This window comes from Arachis ipaensis, chromosome B4 (genome assembly GCF_059453495.1).
Source record: "Arachis ipaensis isolate K30076 ecotype BB chromosome B4, ASM5945349v1, whole genome shotgun sequence".
Taxonomy (NCBI): Eukaryota; Viridiplantae; Streptophyta; class Magnoliopsida; order Fabales; family Fabaceae; genus Arachis; species Arachis ipaensis.
In genome coordinates, this window is record NC_142439.1 from 29211722 (window position 1) to 29227237 (window position 15516).

At 35.8% G+C, this 15516-nt stretch overlaps 1 protein-coding gene and 1 pseudogene across 10 annotated transcripts; both read right to left on the bottom strand.

Moving 5' to 3' along the window:
• Positions 1-309: 309 nt before the first annotated feature.
• LOC107639175 (uncharacterized) lies at positions 310-10353 on the bottom strand. 10 transcript variants are annotated; one of them, XM_088485561.1, is made up of 4 exons: positions 9852-10317; positions 4598-4699; positions 4250-4354; positions 310-628 (listed from the first exon to the last, which is right to left on the bottom strand). In XM_088485561.1, exons 3-4 carry the CDS (start codon positions 4323-4325, stop codon positions 525-527), a joined length of 180 nt encoding a protein of 59 aa, XP_088341687.1. In that variant the 5' UTR covers positions 4326-4354; positions 4598-4699; positions 9852-10317; the 3' UTR covers positions 310-524. The 10 variants fall into 10 exon arrangements, 9 of the variants coding, with proteins under 9 accessions (XP_088341687.1, XP_020976701.1, XP_088341686.1 ...); XM_021121042.2 differs by having other exon boundaries at positions 4250-4359; XM_088485560.1 differs by having other exon boundaries at positions 4598-4707.
• LOC148567042 (uncharacterized) lies at positions 1703-3435 on the bottom strand (annotated as a pseudogene).
• Positions 10354-15516: the final 5163 nt, after the last annotated feature.

The following is a 15516-nucleotide window of genomic DNA, read 5'->3' on the forward strand; positions in this document are numbered from 1 at the left end:
AACCATTTCAATCCAACTAAATTGTTTTGAAAAATGAAAGACTTTGAATTTAGACTATACATATCAAATCAATTCCTATTTTGTATGTATTCTAAAAAAAGATTCAATTTTCAAACAAAATCAATTCCAAGTTCAAGGAGTCCAAATATACCCATGGAGAATTAACACCAATGGTTTTTTTTCAAATACTTTTTCAAGATAAAGCTTTTGCCTTTACCCTTAATTTCCACTATTCACTAGCTAGCTCAATGAAAATACCGTCATTTGTTTCTTGATGAAATTGCAACAAACACTAAACAGCAACACATATATATGGCATAGCTAAAATTTAATAAACTATTTGGTTATCTTGCCAACGAAAGGACAAACGACGAATGCAGAAACCTTATACATCAAAAGGTACTTTTAGAAAAAGACAGGCAATTCTGCATCTGTTCGGCTGCATGATAACACAGTTCTTCTTTTTCTTTTTTTATTTATTTTCTTTTTTTCTATTTTTTTGGGGGGCAAAATCATGTTGTAGTTCAGACATCTTTGCCATTGCTTTCCCCTAATTCCATGTTCAGAGCTTCGGCTAGGATCTTCTCCCTATTCTTCTTCTGTCTCTCTACAGCAACCATATATAGGCCTAGACAAGTATAATCATTAATAACAATAAACACAAGTTTACAATTGAACAAATTCAAGAAGAAATTAACACTATAATTAAACATGGTTTGAAGTTAAGAATTTAAGATTATAATTAAATAAGGAGAATAATCTATCTATCTATTTATAATATATTAAAACAGAACACAAAGTAATCTCCTAATGCATTGTTAATCTTATAGCTTCTTGATACTATGCCATGTATGCATAAGTAATTTATTTGGCACAATTTGCTTACTACTTATCTAATTAAATTACGTTTTAATCTTTTTGTTCTAACTCCTCATGTGTCTCATTATTATAACTTAGGATTCTTTTTAATTTTTTTTCACTCATTACATTTATTTTTATTTAGGTTACTCTATACTTTTAATATTTTTCTACTCTTTACTTTTATATTGGATGCCAGATATCTTCAATGTTAATAGTATTCCTCTTTAATAGGTATAAATATAATTCATCATCTTTTTATACTCACTTCTTATGTTTATTATATAAGATTATAACTTAGGATTCTTTTTCATTTTCTTTCTCACTCTTATGACATTTATTTTTCTTTTAAGTTACTCTATGTTTTTCATATTCTCTTACTCTTTACTTTTGCATAGAATACTATATGATTTTAATATTAATATTATTTCTCTTTAATAGACATAAATTGAATAATAAAGCATAATTCATCCTCTTATTTTATACTCACTTTTTCTTATTTAAATATATAAATCAATTCACTTCACACATCTTCTCTATCTCCTCTTTTCATAAAATTTTATGCCTCTTATCCTTTTTCCTTGATTCTTCCTAATATTTTGCACAAGTATTTAAAGAATTCAGTTGATGACCAAAACTCTTTTTTTTAATTTGTTAAGCATATATATTAGGTAATAAATTCCTAAAACACTATACCATTATAATTTTTCAGGTTTTTTTTAATATTATTTAGTTGTAATATGTTAATATGGTACTATCGTGAGTCATGGAAAATAAAATTAGAAAATTGAATGCTAATTTCAATTATATTCATGTCGTTTTTACAAATTCTTTAGTTTTTCCATTTTTAGTCTAATTGTATTCATTAATTATATATTTTATACGGTATATATTCATTTTATTTTCGCGCAAACGCGCGGATCTAAATTTAGTTAAAACGGTTTGAAAACTAAGAATCCAATATTATAATTAAACAAGGATTTCTCCTATTGAATTTCGTGTGTGTTGGTTACACCGCAGATATTGCTTGAAAAGGGGATTCTACAGTAGCCATATTTATATAGCCTGAAAGAGGGACTTGGTCCGTTAGTACAATATATAGTTATATACGCAATTTCTGTATAATAACTGATTATATAATATCATAGATAATTTATTCATAGAATTCTAACAGTCCACCTCAAGCTTGAGCTAAAAAACTGAATGCACCAAGTTTGTTACATAAATAAGTTATTCTAAGACCTCATAAGGCTTTAGTTAAGAGATCTACCAAGTGATCATTTAATTTGACAAAGCTTGTAGCAATGTTATTAGAGAGTATCTTTTGTCTAGTGAACAGACAATCAATCTCAATGTTGATTAGAAGCAATGTGCAAAGTCCTCTAGTTGTCACATACAAGTGTCTTAGGTTTGATTATCCTAAATTCAAGTTCTGCTATCCCAAATTCGAGTTCTGCAGGAAGTTGTTTCAGCCACATAAGCTCACATGAGATCAATGCCATAGCACAATATTCTACTTCTGCACTAGATCTTACAACTACATCCAAATTTCGACTTCTCCAAGAAATAAGATTGCCACCAATGAGGGCACAATAGCTAGAGGTAGAATGTCGATCAATCGAAAAACATGCTCAGTGGCACTAGAATTTTGACAATGCTGGTACCGCTGAAAAAAATCAGCATACTTTGCAAGGGATGGTGTGGATTGGTTTGGAGTAGTTGAGGTGGTGGTGGGATTTGTTTATGCAACATTAACAGCCCGTGGCAGGAGACCATGAAGAATCCAAAACTTACAAATGGTATGACCCAAATAATGGTAGTGATAGCATTTTGGGCATTGGCGGCCACCACAAAAAACGACCACGACCAATAGCTCGGGAGACAAAGGCAAAGGAATTAATGGTAGGCTAACAGGAGGTTTTGCAGGAATGCGAAGTAGAGACCCCCCAGATTGTATTAAGGGAGGGAACAGTCGGGGACCCAAAAATCAAATCACAGGTTGAAGAGTACTCGAGGGTTCGAGGCAATCCATACAAGGCTAGAATCATAAAGAATGAGATACTTTGTTCCAACTCTTTTTCTATAGTTGTTGCAGGAGGCAACAATTCATTGAAATCGTGGAGAGCACCATGAATTTTTTCCCAAATAAGCAGACATAGGACCATCAACTTGACAAGGGCAATGACATTCATGAGGCCTTGGCAAACTATATATGACCGCCGAGTGTCATTAGTATAAAGGGCATCAGCCTGCATCTAGACGACTTAACAAGTGACATGCACGAAAAATTTGCTTAATAGAGGGATGGATGATGCTCTTGATGAGGCTGCAAAGTTGCGCATCAATTTTAGCCTGTTTGGGACTAGTGAGCCAAAACATATCAAAATACCACGAGTCATAATTACTACCATCCAATTTGTCTGTGGTAAGAGGCACACTAACATAATTAGTGAAAGTGGGGGTTTTTGCAGTGGAAGTAGAACTTGCAGCAGCATGGGAACAAAAAGGAATGACCGATAGAGAGGGAAAGAAATCAAAGAATCCAGGGGCAAAAACAAAAATTAAAAAAAGGCAAGGTCAAACATGATCGGATGAGAAAAACAATCAGATCTGAAAAGTAGACAGTGAGATGAGCACGATGGTGGGTGTGGCAATGGAAGGTGACGGGGATGCACAAGCAGAAGGGATGGCGGTGGGTGTGCTGCAAGGAGAAGAATTGGCACGTGAAGGGGCGTCAGAAGGCAGACAGAAGTTCCGGTTTAAGGGCTGAGCAGCACATGCCAACACAACTCCAATGACATAAGCGTTGTGGAAGCTACAATGGAGGAACTGGCGGAGGAAAGCCGAAAAATAAAAGTAAAAAAAAATGGTGCTGCCAGAGTAACTCACATAGGGCAGGAGAGGTTCTAGCAACTGAAAAGATGCACGATAGCCAGGGGAAAAGAAAATGAGAAAAGGACAGTGTGTCGCCTTGGCACACGAACTAAATAAGCTTTTCTCTTTAAACACTGGACACCATGGTAAATGTGAGAGGGAGAAAAAGACATAAGAATCCTGTGTGTTGGTTACCCAGCAAAGGCAAGTTTATACAGTTTGGAAGAGGGAGTCTGTACATAATTACAGGATATGCACAATTAGCTATCATATCATAACAGACCCTATAATATCCTAACTCATTTATTCATAGATATTCTAACATCTCCAATGAAGAAGAAATTTAGAAGAGAAAAATATATTTACAATTGGATAAAGTCAAGAACAAAATAAGATTAATTAAACATAAGTTTTCTCCAATTAAAAAGGGAAAGACAGACTTCAAAACATAGTTTCTTGACAGTTTAACAAATCTGGTGAAATAAAATTCCATCAAAGCAAAGTCAAGAATGCTTACCAGCAGCACTTCCAAGAGCACAAGCCCAAAGAATTCTCATGGACCACTTGTCCCCGACAACTCCTCTAGCTCCCATGTCATCAAGAGAAGGGAAGAAGCTTTGGTCTGAACTGCAAGGTAAGATGGGGAATTTTATGGATGAAATACTTAGCTAAAGTAAGATAAATAAAAACTTGCTGATCTATCTATTCATGAATATCAAATCTTCATCACAGGCTAAAGAGGGTGAAGAGCTATGGTGTAGCCAAATAAAAAAGATAGCAAAAATTGTAAAAGAACTCGAGGATTTCATTCAAAAAATGAGAGGATCTATTCAAGAGCACCTCTCTAACTCTTTGTAAACCGTACCTTCTTGTCATTTACTGTCTCCAATGCCTTTTGAGACTTAAAATATTCTTTTCTTCCACCCTCAATTATCAACTATTTCCCCATGCATTCCCTATTACCCCACTTTCCTCCTCAAGAATTATCATTCGCAACATAAACATAACATGGTCAATAAATTAGTCAAACAAACAAAGTTTATTAACATTGAAGGATTAGTTCCCACCAAACATAACTCTAGACTATTCATTAATCAATAGTTAGTTACAAACTCCAAGACAACTAGAACTTTAGAATAGAATCCTACAACAAACCTGTTCATACTATATAACTCCTGAAGAATGACAAATGAAAGCTCTCCCACACTCAGTGCATTCTATGGAGTAAACAAACATATTCTGATATTCATATAATTAGGAAATAAAATATTCAGAATAAAGCATGGGGTGCTGGGGAGAGAATATAAGAATATAAGATTCTATCCCATCATTTAGCAGACACCAAAATAAATAACCAAATACACGTAAAAATAAAATCAAATAACAGCAAAAACAAATTCCACACTTTCAAACGAGTGAAAAGCTAAGAAAAGAAATTGTCAACAGTGAATTCAATAACATAGACATAGGCTTAAACCCAACAGAATGGAGAATGGGTCCCGGAACGCACTCCCAACACACGAAACGAACTCTCAATTGATATTGAAAAACGTAAAAGGCAGAGTTCATCTTGAATCACTAGGAACCGTGCTACTATCAGCAAACAATTGATTGAGAAAGGGAAGAAAAGGGATTACCTCAGTTACTCTAAAAAAGGGTTTGCTCACCGCAGGAATGAAAAAAATGTCCACTTTCCAGGTAGTATTCTTGTGGCAACGGATCAGGTTGTCAATTTGGGGATTGGGTGAACTGATTCGGGTCAGCATTGGTGTGTTATAAGGAGTATTTCAAGGGCAGTCAAAAACAAGCCTCGAATAGAGAGATTCACGCTTTTTTTTGGGACATGAGCCGAGTCCTACACAGAAGAACCCGAACCCGATAAGTCCCACCCAGCCGGAAACCCGATCCCCAACCCTTCCCTATGCTTGAATTCTCTCCCATGAAGTGGGAAAAATCACGAGCAGGTATTCAAAGCCACCAATTGCCAAGCTCCGTTACTAGTGAGACCCACCCACCCCTGCTAATGCCATTCGAAGAGAATATCAATGCTGCACTTTCCTTCTTGGATATTCTAAGGCCGGAGAACAGATGGAGCTAGACCAAGCTCAGAATTCCACCACAAATGAACCACGAAGAACCGGTCCATCATACCCGAGTGGCTGCACAACCGAACATTGCGCACAAGGAGCATCAAATTCTTCTTCTTCAGTCAGGATATATCCCTGCCTCAGCCGTAATTTGTTTGGGACTTGAAGCCTTCAAACTGCGACGCTGAGGAGGCGAGAAGATCAGGAATTTTGAATTTGGGTTTACCAAACAAACCCGGATACCCACCCGACCCGACACCAAACGCAGCCCAACCCAGCTCTAAACTACCCATCTCCCTCTTCACTATAAGACCTTGCATCCTTTCTTCCCCATAAGCGCGGCCGTTTTTCCCCCTGCCTTGCCGACGAAAGCTCTCCTCGCCAAAGTTGTGGTCACATCCGGTTCAGTTATAGCATCTCCAATGTGCATTTTCAGTTCAATTTTATTTTGGTCTTTCATCAGTATTTGCATAACTATGTCATAATCATAAATAGTAATTCAATAAGGCTCCAATTGGAAGATAATTGAGATTGATAGACAGATACTAAATTAAATTTCTATATTGTGTTTGATGCAAGGTTTTGAAAACCGGACCAGTGATCGAATTGTTCTAACTACTAGTTTACTAGTTTATTGGTCTAGCCGGCTCAACCGGAATAACCGTTTTATAATAAAATAATAAATAAACATACTAGTTTATTGGTCATTCAACTTTAATGAGGATGAACTAAAGCACAAACACAACACAATTAAGCCCAATAAAAACACAAAACGGCACAATTCTAGCAGCACAGCACTACGCAAAAAAGCACAAAAACAATTAAGCACAAACACAGCACAAACCCTAAACCCTAAATCCTAAAAATTTGTAATGACGGCAAACACAGCACAAATGCAGCAGAATATATGAAAGACTAATAATTAATAATTTATAAATTTGTAATGGGGATGAACTAAAGCACAAACACAGCACAATTAAACACAAACAAAGATTAATGAGGATGAATTAAAGCACAAACACAGCACAATTAAGCACAATTAAGCCAATAAAAACACAAAACAGCATAATTCCAGGGTTCCAGCAGCACAGCACTAGGCAAAAACAACACAAAACACATAACAGCAGCACAGCAGAGCAGCCAAAGCTAATCAATAATCAATTAATCATTCAGTAAAAACCCAAAACATTCAATAATTATTCAATGATCAATATGATTTCTGAACAGAGTATGACGGAGAGCGGTTAAGCGTGACGGACGACGGCGACCAGATGACGGCGACTAGACGACGGCGAGCAGACAAAGACCAAACGATGACCACACCAATGGTGAATGAGGAGACGGGTTGGAGACTTGGAGCAACACGAGCAGACGAGGACGGAAGCTCCTCAGCGTGACAGACAGCGGCGGAAGCGCAGCTGAGCAGACGAAGACGAAAGATGCCGAGCTCAAGGAAGAAGCTGCGATCGGTGACAGCGAACAGGGGTTAGAGACTTGGAGCACGAGTGAAGCTAGATGGACGGACGGACGACGGACTTTTGAGTGCGACGGACGGTGGCTTCCACTCCTTGCGGCGGTGGTGTAGGCTTAGAAGGCTAGGGTTTTTTTGGCTCTTTGTTTCTGTGATTTCCAAGGTTGCCAGAACCAGACCGGTCAATGAATCGGTAAGGTAACTGATTCACTGGTTCAATGGTTCAACCGGGGTTCAACCGATTTAATTAAATATTAAATAAAAATTATTAAAAATTTAATATGTAATTTTAAATATTTGAATTCAATAATTTGTAAACTAATAAAATTTAAATTTTTACAATTTGACATAATAAACTATTCATAACAACTTCAAACATCAAAATTTATCACTAAACAAAATCAGAAGCCAAAACGCATAAAAATAACAAACACATAATGTTCTACAAAAAAAAACCAACATTAACAACATATATTTTTATTGTATGAAACGAATTTAACTCAGAAAATCATTTTGTGATTGCATCTTCAAAATCAGAAAATCAGAAACTAACAAAATTAATCATCAAAAAAATTAACTTAGACAAGCAGCAGCAATTCAGAATATTAATCCCAGCAACTCAGAATCACAAAATCAGTATTATACTAACTCAGCAACTCAAAATAGTAAACCCAATAACTCAGAATCACAGAATCAGTATTATACTACCTCAGGAACTCAAAATAGTAAACCCGGCAACTCAGAATCACATAATCAGTATCATTTAAAAAAAATTCAAAAACAAGCAAAAATAAATTGAAGTACCGGCAGCGAGGGAGAAAGGAAGTGACGGTGACGACAGAATCAGAAATGACAGCGACGGAGAAGGAAAGTGAGCTCAAACAGAGAGACAGAGAGAGCTTGAACAAGAAAGTGAGCTCGGACAGAGAGACAGTGAGCTCCGATAGACAACGACCAACGAACCCAGCAATCCTTCGCGACAAAGACGCTAGGAGCTCGATGCAGCCCTTCGTTCGACGGCCAGGAGAGGAGGAACGTCGAGAAGATGGCCGAGCAGACTTTTCCACCGGCAACGATGGCACCCACGGCGAGGAGAAGGGTTCGGCAACGAGTGTGAGTGATGGGTTTCGAATGGTGGCTAGTGGGTGGTGAGCTGGTGGCTGTTGGAACTTCGAAGAGAAGAGAGGGAGTGAGGGGATCAAGGTTCTGAAAACCGGACCGGTCATTGAACTGCTCTAGTTCTGGTTCACTGGTTCATTGGTTCAACCGTAGTTCAACCAGAAAACCGTTTTATAATAAACACCTGATTCTATAAAAATTCAATGAATAAAGCAACTGGTTCTAAACACTCTTCTACTGCATTTTTTTACTTCAAAAGGGGATCATAAACAACTAGTTCTATGAATAAACAAACTACAATGATATGCAATGCCAAAAATAGGCCAATGATGAAATAATAAAGGGTTTCTCTCTTCAATTCTATGTTCAAGCTTGTAGCAGACCAGAATCAACAGAGTAATACCATTGAAATAGTCTTCCTTCTTAGTTCTTATATACCTCAAAGAATTTCCTACAAAATGAAAATTGAACACAACACACAGCCTTAAAACAAAAACAAGACAACACTCAAAAATCAATCACCTCTTCCAAACACAGCCTTAAAACAAAACAGAACAACATTCAGAGTTTGAGCATTGATCACAAAAAATTGATTTCTGAAACAAAACAAACAATCAACAAAACAATGAAAACAGAATTTTATTTCCTTTAGAAGAAGAAAACAATGAAAACATGAAGCATATAATAAATCAATGATCACCAATATCCAGCAATAATCTCAAAGACAACAATAAATACACAACAACAATTTAGCAAATAAACAAGAACAAGACCTAAATAGAGAATCCAAATTAAATCGCAGCAACTTAACAATTTAGCAAATTAAAACAACAGCAGCCCAACAATTTAACAAATTGTCAACTTAACAAGTTCAAGAACAGAAAATCACAACAAAAACAAAAAAAAAAAATTAAAAATAACAGAGGAACAACAGAACAACAGAACAACAGAACAACAAGACAAGAACAATTAGCAAATGAACAAGTTCACAATAACAGTAAAAATTTACCAGAAAAACACTAATGCAAGTGGAATCATCATGCTAATATGTTTTCTGCAAACATGCTATTTATGCAGCTAAAATTTCCTAATTACTAAAGATCCAATTATTCTAATTTCACATGCAATCGACTTACTAAGTTTCTAAAAGCTAGAAATTATAAATCCAACCAGAAATATGGTTAAAGCATTTCATCAAACATGTTGAGTGCGGTAAAATTAAAACGAAATAAGAGATTCAAAACTTAATATCAATGTGATAGAGAAAAGAACATAACTATTGTATACTTTACTTCAGTCTATGAAAAAAATCCAAACCACTGCCAAATCAAATAGTTACTTATTGTAATAGAAATCAGAAGTTGCAGAGTTTGAAGCAGAGTATTAGTGTTGTGTTAGTGTTGTGTGAGTGTATTGTCTGGTTGCGGGTTTAGGGAACTCACGACGGCAGACAAAAGAGAGCAGTTCGACGGCTAGGTGGAGCACGCGGGTTGGTCGCAGAGTTTGAAGCAGCGCAACGTGGCTTCCAGACGAACGCGAATGCGAACTCGAACGGTGAACGGCGAGTGAACGCGAACGGTGAACGCCGAGCGAACGTGAACGGCGAAGAACGCGAACGAAAATGCGAACGTAAACGGCAAACAAACGGCGGCGGAAGCGCGGCTGAGCAGACAAAGACGACGGACGCCGAGCTCGAGGAAGCAGCTGCGATCGGTGACAGCGAACAGGGGGTTGAAGACTTGGAGCACGAGGGAAGCTACATAGACGGACGGACGGCGAACTTTGAGTGCGACCGACGGCGGCAGTATGCCACTCCTTGCGGCGGTGGTGTAGGCTTACAGTGCTAAGGTTTTTTTTGGCTCAGTTTATGTGATTTCGTTCTGAATTGAAGGAAAAAAAAGGGAGAAAGGGAGAAAGAAACGGAGGAGCTTCCGTGTTTGTGTAAACCGGCCGGGTCTCGGTTCGGTCCGAACCAGCCAGCCAGTTTAATGGTTTTCTGATCAACGGTTTTACATATCTGACCGGACTGTTAATGTTGTCAGTTTGCGGTTATATTCGGTCCGATTTTTAGAACCATGGAGGGGATCAGGGACAGATTAGGATTTTTTGAGTGAGAGGAAAGAAAGGGAAGAGGGGGGTTGGATTTCACATTTCAGCATTTCTGAAGGTAGAAAAAAATAAAAACTTCAAAACAACGTTGTTTCTCTCTTCTTTCTTTTTTTCCTAGCGTCAAAACGACGCCATTTTTTTAGGAGTATGACAAAATCATATTTTTAAAAATCCCGCTTCATTCACTAGTTAACCATTAGTTCGGCCAATTCTTAAATCGATATTTTGTAGGACGGTTCTACGAGTCAACCGGACTGGTCAGATGATCGGGTTAATCGGTCAGTCCAATCTGGTTTTTAAAACATTGGTGATTTTTTTCTAAATGAAAGAAAGAAATAAAGAAAGAAAAGGAGAGAGGGGCTTTTAGGGTGAGGGAAGAAACAGAGGAGATTCGTTTTCCATAAACCGGGGGGTGCCGGTTCGGTCCAATCGGCTAGTTTAGCAGTTCTCGAACGATTTTTGAAAGGGTGGTTTTTCAATATAGATCGAACTGCAAAGTCTTACCGGTTCCTTATTAGACCGGTTTGACTGGTCAATTTAGTCCGATTTTTAAAACCATGGTTTGATGCACAGTGTACAGGACTCAATATCCTGTTTTATTCAAGACACATATAAAGATCCAAATAAATAAAATTACTTAAATACCCTTATTAGTCAAAAATATAAAAAACAAAATAAACTCTAATCCCCACCCTACGCCTCTGTCTCTCTCTTCCCCCTCTCTATCTCGCCATTAGCCCCTTGAACTTATCTCGCCATGGTTGGTTCTCCCCTCAATGTCGTGCGCATTCTTGTCCCCGTCTGTTCTTGCCATCACTGAGTCTTCTCCTCATAGTCGCAATCATTGTTCACCGTTGATTCTTCTCTTCACCTCGTTGTGTTAGCCCTCACTATCTCAAATCCTCCCCATGTCAGCTCATCGGTGTCTCAACTCTTCACGTGCTGAGTCTTCTCCTTGCCTCACTGTCGCAGCTCCTAGCCATCTTAGATCATCGCCGCTTGAGCTCGTCACTGTCTCAACTCATGATTGTCCTAACTTCAGACTCTATTTTAATTCTTATATCACAATCATGAGGTTCATCACGTTCAATAGTTGGGAGGAGACTTCAGTTCTCTATTGGTTGGTTATCTGGTGGATTCACTACCAATGTCGGCAATAATGAGGACAACAGTGGTGGAGGAAATGGAAGTTTCAAGAGCAAGGTATGGTGTGGGAGGAAAGGGAAGGTAGGGTTAGATTTGGAATTTGAAATGTTAGAAGAAGGTATTTTTGAAAATATGTGGTATTAAAATTTTAGTTTTCGTTACAAAAAATTTCAATCACTATGTCCATACTTTTTTATGTACTAAAGGAATTAAAATTTTGCGTTCTAGGACTGAAATTTTCTAACCACTAAATACAATATTGAATCTAGTCCCCTAGTTCCAATTTCAGTTTCTGAAAACAAACACTATTTAATAAATATAAGATTCATTAATTTAATAGTTAATATCAATTTCTTTTAAACTTTATATGAGATGATAAATTTAATCCATTTTTTACCAATATCATTTCATTTATCATTTCTAATATGAAATGAAATTTGGAGTAATTCTCATTTCATGTACATGTCAAATTTAAAACTACAAAAAAAAAACACTCATTTGAGTTGTTCTTATTTATATAGATTTTTAATTCCAAAATTAAATGGTTCGAATTACAATTGCGAGTAACGCACCAACCATTTAAAAATTTAATGATTCAACAGTGATCAAATCAATATAATTTAAATTTAAAATAAAATTATTTAAAATATAAGATATAATTTCTATATATCTTAATTTAATAATTCAATGACAATTCAAAATTCCACTTTTCACTTAATAATTTGTCTATTTTTCATCATTGAAATTTTCTATTCAAAGTTTAAGTGTTTAACATAAGAATGGTAATTTCTCCCGCCAGGTCGAACATGTGCGAATATTCACCCGCTAGAAATAGATATAAGAGATTTTCTACAAAATTTCTCGCTCCGTTGGTGCCTATATAATACCTATATGTATGAAATAACTAAAATGTCCTTTATATATACATGTATTTGAGAAACCATAACCGCCCACACTCTCTTCTTTACTGCCATCACACAACACTCCACCCTCCCTTCACATTCAAACATTCTCTCACATACTCTCAATATCTCACCGGTCGTCATTGCTGCACCCTCACTATGTCTTATCACCACCCTCCTCCAATTGGTATTTCCTTATCAGACTCCCAACTTTTATCGGCACCCTCACTCTTTCTGACAGCCACCCTCCTCAACCATTGTCCTCGCTATCTCAGGCAGAATCATTTTTGCCAGCAAAGTACTCATCGCGCGCCTCCAACTGCTTTGTCGTTGTTGCCTCCAACAGCATCCTCGCTGCTGATCGTCATTGCCTCCAGCATCATCTTCGCCATTCATTGTTGTAAGAACCCGATTTTTCCTAAGATGATTTTTTTGGGCCTTCTGTTATTGAAATTCGAGAAATCTGTGAATCACGGTTCACTTTGTTATAACAAGATGTACCCATAATAATAATAATAATAATAATAATAATAATAATAATAATAATAATAATAATGATAAAATATTATTTTTTATATAAGACAATAAGTATTTTTTTAATGATGACATTTAATTATCGGGTCCAAATTCAATCAGTAAAAAATTTTTACTGGTATTCTTTGGTCCATTTAACTTCAAAAAAATATTTTAGAGATCTTTTAGAGCTGAGATAACATATACTACAAGAATAAGGCTGATTAGCTACTACAAAAATAGTCAAAAAATCATCATTAATCTGACGCAAAATATAATTTGTGATGGATTAGCTACCACCTAACAGCCAATGCTTTCCTCGCTAATTACAAGTCGCAAATTAGTGAGACAAACATAGCAGTCGCTAATTCATCGGAAAGATTTTTAGCGACCAAATAGATAGTCACAAATCCATCGCTAAATTATAAGCTAATTCCATAGAACAAATAGACTAAAAGGTAGTCGCTAATTAGCAACAAACTCTACTGTAGCAGACTCTTCGCTAAATCAAAGCTAACTTCGTAGACAAAATGGAATGCTTAGTTGATGCTAATTAGCAAGAATTTTTTCGAACCTAACTCATCGCAAGTTGTTCGCTAATATGATCGCAAATCTATCACATTTTGTAGCAAATCTATAATTAATCTTTGAAAATTCTTAATCAAATTTGCAGGAATTGTGTTGCTAAACCAAAGATATTCTAAATGAAAAAGCAAAGTTAGGAAGGAGTCGCTAATTTGCTAGGAAATAATATGTAGTCAATTAGTTGCAATATTATCGCCACTACAAGAAAATTAGCTTTTTACCACACTATTAAAGCATACCAAAAAGTGCAAAAAAGCATAGCAATAGCTTTTTGCCACGCTTTGAGCTATCAGCACACTTTTGAAAGTATCACATCCGCAAGCGTGCCAGTTGCTTTATCGTCACGCTTTTGTTGATTTATTAGCACGGTTTATTTTTTGCCACGCTTTTATCTATTAGCATGCTTTTAAAGCGTGCTATATCCTTATCAAACTAAAAAAAATTTCTGGTATGTGCTTTTACATGTACTCTAATGCACTCCAAAAACAATAAAAAACATTGAAAAAATATGTAAATATCATTTTAAAAATTAATAAAAAAAATTAGTATTACATTGGTAGAATTCAAACCAAATTAGACATATCAATCTCTTATAGCCAAAGTAGTTATAAAATGCATCGAGATATAAAAATCAATTAAGATAGTTAAGTATAGTTGATTAACAATAATATGCTATATAAGTACAATTCATAACAATTAGGAGTCCTTAATAGAAATCATAATTCTTTATTGTTCATTCCAGAAGACCTACTTCTTAATCATCTTGGTGGTGTAACCTCACTCTTTTCTACAATTCTACAACAAAAAGTATAATATGTAAACATAAAAAAAAAATAAGAAAAGAATGATATTGAATTATTGATCAAAGTAGTACCATATAATTCAGCTTACATTTTCTTGTAGATGAAGACCTGCTTGCTTTATAAGAACCTACATTTGAGTAATGGGACTATGATCAAGGAATTACTCTACACCTCAACACTGAAGATTTTATAATGGATATGTAGAAGACTAAAAGAGAAGATAATAAGATGAAGATATGATACAAAAGCATGTTAATAAAATTTTCAACATATAGTTATGATCATATCAACTCTATTTTCATGGATCCCATTAACTTGTCTTGAACCCGTTGAACCAGAAAGACAAAGTGCCTACAACATGCATATGAAAATTTGCTTAAATATTACAAAGTAAAAGATGTGTGAAAGAATTTTTATTTATGTATTATTATGTATCAACTTCCAAGTATTTTCACGCAATGATACAACGAATCAACAACTGAGCACCAAGAACTAACTCAATTTTGACTACAAGAACAATTTATATGGATTTACTCATGAATTTTATATTTCATGTGTAACACCCTCACTATTAGAAGTCACGCTTCCGGCTGCGCTACTCTGATAGCAAGAAGTATTACGACTACTTTACATACTAAATATTAAAATAGGAGCCTATGACTCGACACTGTATCGCTGATTTTTTTGAAAAACCAGAAATAAATACTTTATCTTAAGAAAATACAAATATGTATAGATTCATATACAAGACTCCTTACATAGTAATTCAATATATTGTACATATAAAACATACAATTCCTATCCCTCTTACAAACTTGTAATAACAAAGACGAGGGAAGAAAATAATCTAATTAATACAACAGCATATAAACCAAACGCAGTATAACTCTTCTTAATGCTTCTTCATCTGGTTCCTGAAAAGGTAAAGCTGTAGGGGGGTGAGAACCTAACCACACGGTCTCACCACGGAGTTTCAAAGTTGTCATAAGAAGATATTTAATAAGAAACTGTTTTCAAGCTCAGCGATTATCATTGCCTTATGAATCTTT